General features: G+C 32.5%; 1 protein-coding gene across 1 annotated transcript; it reads left to right on the forward strand.

Annotated features, from left to right (window-relative positions):
* The first annotated feature begins 564 nt into the window (after window positions 1–564).
* Window positions 565–4,815, forward strand: LOC11417889 (glucose-induced degradation protein 8-B homolog). The gene is made up of 9 exons (XM_003589182.4): window positions 565–707; window positions 801–850; window positions 1,559–1,629; window positions 2,579–2,720; window positions 3,202–3,349; window positions 3,429–3,504; window positions 3,603–3,714; window positions 3,823–3,914; window positions 4,316–4,815. Exons 3-9 carry the CDS (start codon window positions 1,597–1,599, stop codon window positions 4,361–4,363), a joined length of 651 nt encoding a protein of 216 aa, XP_003589230.1. The 5' UTR covers window positions 565–707; window positions 801–850; window positions 1,559–1,596; the 3' UTR covers window positions 4,364–4,815.
* The last annotated feature ends 2,360 nt before the right edge of the window (window positions 4,816–7,175 follow it).

Below are 7,175 nucleotides of genomic sequence, written 5' to 3' on the forward strand. Positions count from 1 at the left end.
CAAGAATGAACCAACATAAGTTAATGTATCTAGTACAAATTTTAAAACAAATACATTAATTTTTGTTGACCAATATTTGCTCACATTTTGAGACAGATGAAATATTCTTTTTTTAGTAAACCATCAATTTGGTCATCGTCTTTGTAAGTGATTCTCAAATTAGTCCTTAACTTTATTAATATTTCAAAGTAATTAATGTCTTTTGTTAAAATTTCAAAGTAATTCATGTCTTTTGTTAAAATTTTCTCAATTAGGTCCCTTGTCATATGAAAAAAATCATAGAAACATAAGTTTAATTGAAAAACTTTTGATAATATTTCAAAATAGTCCATTATACCTTTGTCAAAAGTTTCTTAATTAGAGCAATGTTTCTATATTTTTTTACATAACAATGAATTTAATTGAAAAACTTTTGACAAAGATAAAAGCTATTTTTAAATTTTTAAATATTAATTTGAGAATCATTTATAAAGTGAGAGACCAATTCGATGTTACTCTATTTTTTTTTTTTTTGAATGATCAAAACATATACTACATGGAATAATAATTTATATATATATATATATTTAAAACTACATGGAATAATAATTTATATATTTTTTTTTCTCTGGTGAAATTTCTCCCTTCTCTAAACATCACCCTCCAGCACGTTCCCCGACCACCGCACGCCACCAGATCGGAGAATCTTTGTCTTCCTCCTCCACGTGGTAAGACCATTTCCGATCACCCTTTGCTCGTTTTTCTTCTCCATACCCTTTGTTATTTATTCTTCTCCTTGTTTTATTTTGGTTCCATCACAGTTTGCGACGGAACCACCACACCCCGCCGCCACCACTCTGCTCCTATTCGGGTTAGTGAACTAATCAGATTCCACCATTAAATAAAAAGTCTCGATTTTTATTTCAACCCTAACCCTATTTTCTTCAAATTCCAAGTTAATCATATTCTTGTGATGGGTTTAGTTCTTTATTCGATAAATCTTATTTTGGGCCATTAGTTTTAGGATTTTTTTGGTTGTTGATGGTGTGATTAGTTTTTTGGGACTGTTTGGCTTCATCCATTGTGTTGCTTGTGACCAACATTCTAGGATTGGGGCACCAATATCATTGTTTTTTATGTTGTGTTAAAGCTAATTCTATATTTGAATGTATGTAATCACACGTGTTGGTGTCAGACATTGACACGTGTGGGACACTCCTCCAATTCGAGGTGTCGATGCTATACAGCTTTTCTCTTTAATCACTGTTGGGAATTCAAGGATTTTTTTAGTAATCCATTGTGACACTAAAAATGCATAAGCATAACTCTCTTGGCCGGTATTTGAATTTTAGTCTAGCCACGTCTTCTAGACCCAACCCTGTTGGTATAATAATATAATTTTTATGAATTCTGTTTTAAATTTTTATTGTTATTATTATTATTATTATTATTATTATTATTATTATTATTATTATTTTTGCGATCATTTGTTATGGTGAAATTAATGTTACAACTTTAGATGGTAGTTTGAGTTAGTGACATTTATTTTGTTTCTTCATATATCTTGTGAGTTTTGCAGGCATATTCGGAGAATCCCAATTCCACGCCTATTCAACCATGGACGTTGATCCTCGCCAATATGATAATATTGTAAGTAATGTATCCCCTACTTCTTTTTATTATCGTGTTTACCTATTGCTCTTCGATTATTCTCTTACCAGTTCTCCAATCTCCAAGGGTTGCGAGTTTTGTAAACATAGGTTCTGATCTTAGTGCCCTAATATATAATTTGATGCACAATTAAATTAGTTTATATTTGCTTATGTTGAGAGTATATTACAACTTATTTACTCTCCATTCCTCAAATTTGACTACTCTCTTTGCTTTAAGCTATAAGCCCAACTCTGTTTTTCACCATTTACCAAACAATAATGAGTGAATGCCAAAACCCTTTATAACCCTTCCATCCAATTTTTCACATCATCAAATCAAGCAACAATGTATGATGTCAGAAATTTATTGAAATTATGAATTCTTAATCGCATATGCAAGGCCACTCTGTTTTACCTATTTGATATTTAGAACAATTTATTGTATTTAAGATGTTTCATATAGTTTCTGTCAAAACATAGATGTTCTCTATGGTTTGGTCGTTGCCATGATGTTGCTGATTGAAAGTTTGTGTTTGGGTGATGTGTTTCAATATCATGTTCGTTAGATGCTATTTTTGAGAAATAAACTCTTGTTATTTTTCTGAATTTTTATAAACTCAAGGTCACTGGGGTTTGTTGTTATGGGAGATCCATTTTTCTGCTTAGTAGTTTATATGAGCGAAGATGATTTTAATTTAAGCATTTCAGTTTTTGTTTGGCTTTTGAACTTGTTTTTGTTTCACTTATCATTGAGAGGAATAAAACAGAAATTGAGCTCATGTAGGATGGTCCTCCCAGCAGAACCATTACTTATATGGTTAATCTTTAGCCTATTAGGTGCTTTATTGGGTTTCTATTGACAACTATGATTTCCTGGTTGTTTATTCTCTGGTCACAAATGATTTAGCTAATTTTTATAAATAATGAATACATCAATGTATTTACAGGCAATAAGTGAAAAGGATGTCTCCAACATTGTTCTGTCATACCTTATACATAATTGCTATGAAGAATCAGCAGAGTCATTCATGGCCGGCACTGGGGCGAAGCGGCCTACCGATTATTTGGATAACATGGAGAAAAGAAAAAGTATGTTGATTTTTTCTTTCTTTCTAGTTTTGAAGGTTGTTTGAGATGAAAACTTTTGATTACTTGTCCAATGGTCCTAATATCATTTTGATTGGCTGAGTTCTCCAAACTTTCCTAAATATCACTGCTGCATATCCTGTATCATATAAAACATCAATGTTGGAGTACTGAACCTCACTCAAATGGGAAGGATACTTAAACACTTTTTACTCTTATTGCTACTTGAAACATATGCTGCTTTTTGACAATGTTGGTTGACTTTTCGTTTACGGATGTTTTTTTTCTTTTCTTTCATACCTTAGTTAAGATAACAAATAGCCTTCTCTTGACTTCTGTGTGTTTCCTTCCCTTCTCCTCACATTGGTTGCAGAAGATGCTGGGAGTGGTCCTACTTCATATGCAATTAATTGTTAATATTTTATCATTGAAGGATATTATAGGTTGTAAAGCCTCCCTGACAGTAAATTTCCTCTGTCTGTAGAAATCTTCCACTCTGTACTGGAGGGAAATGCACTTAAGGCTATTGAGCTCACTGAGCAGCTGACACCAGAAATTTTAGTGAAGAATACAGATTTGTTGTTTGATCTTCTAAGCCTTCATTTTGTAGAGCTTGTCCGCTCTAGGAAATGGTGAGATGAAAATAATTTTTATTCCAAAAGAGTATGTGGCAAACTTTTTTGCTTTAATAGAATCTTATGTTGTTGGCAGCACAGAAGCTTTGGACTTTGCTCAGACTAAGTTGAGCCCTTTCGGAAAGGACGGACAATATACGGAAAAACTTCAAGTAAGTTTGCTTTTTGCATAACTATTTAGTAATGCATATTTGCACGTGTTTATGCTTGTTTTAAGGTTGATGTGAATATTATGATGTCCTTATTTCAGGATTTTATGGCCCTTCTTGCTTATAAAGAGCCAGAGGATTCCCCAATGTTTCATTTGCTTAGCTTGGAATATCGTCAAGAGCTTGCTGATAGTTTGAATCGAACTATCCTTGGTTAGTTAACTTGAATATTTTATTACAAATTTCAATACTTTATTCTACCCCTATTGAATATAATGTGTAGTTGTCCTTTCTTTTTCCGTTGATGTTGGTGATTGGCAGCATACTTTAACCTTCCCAACTACACAGCAATGGAGAAGCTTATACAGCAAACCACAGTAGTTAGGCAATGCTTAAATGAGGAGGCTGGAAAGGTAATAGACAATTTGATAATTTCCTTGTTTCAACTTCATATTTTGATGGGTGCATATTTTATGCCATACACCCTCCGGTCACTAATATAAGCAAAATTCTACTTTTTAGATACATTCAATTAATGATGGATGTGACATATAATAAGGACCACATACATCATTAATTGAATGTATCTAAAGAGTGGATTTTTGCTTATATTAGTGACCGGAGGGTGTATCCTATTATAAATTTAAGCTGACACAAATTTCTGTCTAACTGATTAACCATTTAATTGGCCGTCATATTATATTGAGTGAAAATATGTAAGAACTTGCACAAGTGCACCTTTGCAACAAGAGCTATAACTACTACTGTCCACACATTACTCTATTCAAACTGATTCCCTATTTTCTCGCTGCAGGACGCGCCTCAAGTATTTTCTTTGAAAGAATTTCTTAAAAGGAGATGAGAAAGCAATGACATATCTTCCATGAATTGTGGATTGAAGCACAATTGCCTTATGCACGATTATCTTATTATACATTTGTTGCCAAATGTTGGTTGGTGTGATCATTGGTGTAATGTTGCCTGAATGCTATTCTTGTATAATTTTTTTCGCATCAGTCTGGCTATCTAGATCTTTCTGGTTCCTACTGCAACATTGCAAGGTGATAGTTCCATGAGAATGGGGGAAAATGCAATTGGTATCAGGTGGACAAAATAATTTATACACCGGGAAGTTGATCTAGTGTGTAGTATTAAGATGTCACCCTCCCATGTTTTTCCCACATTTTAGACAATGTTCAATCAATCATGGGGTTTAGCAAAGAAACCCAATAACTTTTTTCATGGTATGAATTGTGATGTGAAAAGCATGTGAATAGAAAACTCATGAAGTTAAGGATATTTTGATGCAAAATATATACCCTCTCCGTAATAGAATACAAGTAAAATTAACCGCTTATGAAATATACAATCCCTCCATATACGATATTGATAGAACTGGTAACATGGAAAATTACTTATGTTGTGGACAGTGACTTTCTTTCATATTCGACTGTCATACTTTCTATTGTTTTTAATATTTGCAACATGGTAAGTCTGCAATGAATGCGAAGAAAAACATTGCCAATCTAAAGCACAAATGTTAGAAGTGCACACTTAGTGTCAACTTTTTTTCTCTTACCAACTTTCATGTTAAAGTCTGATTTGAGAAATGATATTTGTAAAACTGTTTTGTGACAACTATCTTACTCATACTCATATTATATTTTTGTTCACTCTCTTCCTTTCCTCACATTATATCATTTAGGTATTGAGCTGAATAAGAAGATTATTTTTTGAACTACAAACAAATTTTATTAATAAGTCGGCGATGAATACAAGTAGTGCTCAACCCACCAAAACAAATCAACGGAAAATACAAGCTACAACCACCCAAACTGAAAAAGAAAATAAAAGCTATCTCAAAATGCAGTCAAAGAGAGTTAACATTTATGTTTTTGAATAAGAAGAAGATTTTGAATAAAAGGTACTTTTTAAAAAAATAAATAAATCAACACAACAATTTGTGCTAGAAGTGTAAATTAAGTAACACACATACATGCCTCCATATCTTAATTTTATCCGATGAATAATCCATGGTAGGGTTTGAAACTGGATAGAAGCTTCTCTCTTATGATATTAATAATTATAATTATTGGGATAAATATCTAAAATTAATATCCCACTTGTTGAAAAGGATTGTATTTCATTATGTACTCATGGCGATGTGACTGTTTTTACTAATATTATTTGGCATAAAGCAATTTCATTGGAGATCACTCTTTCTTTGACGATTGCTGCACAATCGAATTATTCACAAAGACAATTAATCAGAAGGGGTATTTTTAACTGTAACGATCAACTTTCTCTATTGTGATTTTATTTGGAAATATATGGACTTTGGTATTGAATTGGTTAGAATTCTACTCTATAAACTCGACACTCTCTTTGGATAATCTTTTTCAATTTGGTTATTCAGTCGTGATTACAATTGATTTGGTTTGGTTATCGTGTGTTCCAGTTATTTGGAAACAACAAAATTGTCGTATTTGACGGAGTTAAGCTATTGCCTTTTTGGTGGCTTAATCCCCTCGTTTGTTTGGGAGGTATCACTTAGTGTGTTACCATGCAAATTTTGTTTTTCACTTCCAGTTTTTGTGACTTAATCCCTTTCCTCAATTATGTTTTTTTTTTTTTTTTTCCTCTCTATTGTATATGTAATGTTTTGGACTTTTTTGAGATCTTCTATGACAATTCTTGTGCTAGGTAGAATCCAGTATTCCGATTTGTTATATTATCAATTCGGTCGTTTAAAGAAAAAAAGTGTTCATTTGGATATTTGTCAAGAAAAAAGTGTTCATTTAATTCAATTATTTAACTCGAACAAATTTTTCAGTTAAAAAAACTTTGATCCGCAACATTTTAATTTCAGTTTTTGAATTACTTTAAATATAAAGTAGGTAATCCGATAACTCACTAAAATAGTTTAAAATCAAATAGATCACGAAGAAAATAACATAATTGGGTAGTAAAGGCAATTCATTTTAGACAAATAATGTTATCAAAAGGTCAACTATTTATCGTTCTCACGATTTCATGAAGCCAGCTAGCAGTTTGAAATCTTCACATTAATATATTGATGTTTGTGGTTTTGAAAATCGTGACACAATTTTGGTTCAATAATTTGGAGGTTTGGTTATGGAAAAATTGAGGTACGATTCTGAAAATCGATACACGATTTAGGATCATTTTTTATATATGAGTTCAAATCATGGTGCGATTCAGAAAATCTTGGTGCGATTTGCTTGGATTTGAAACACTACATAAGCAGTTTTTGACCCATTCGTTGAAACACCATGGAAAATCTCATGTAACCAAAGGAGAGAACTTTTAGGGAACTTAAAGGCTAAAAGTTGAGGGTCTTTGGATGAGATTCAAATGATGAAGACGTGAATCTAAGGGAACCAAAAGAGGGGGCTCTTAGGAAAAGGTTGGTGTCTTTTGGGAAGAGATTCATAAGGTTGGGAAACACACTTGGTTGAATCTTGAGAGATCGAAAGAGAAGATCCTTAGGAAATCAAAGGCTAAGAGTTGGTTCCTTTAGATTTGAGAGTTGAGAAACAATTGAGAAACATGTTGGATGATGTCTCTTGATTACGAAAAGAGATTGGAAAAATGATCGAAATTAGGATTGCTCTCAAATAGTTGTTGGAGCTAATTTTTTGTAAAGAACTCAT

Source organism: Medicago truncatula, chromosome 1 (assembly GCF_003473485.1).
Source record: "Medicago truncatula cultivar Jemalong A17 chromosome 1, MtrunA17r5.0-ANR, whole genome shotgun sequence".
Lineage (NCBI taxonomy): Eukaryota > Viridiplantae > Streptophyta > Magnoliopsida > Fabales > Fabaceae > Medicago > Medicago truncatula.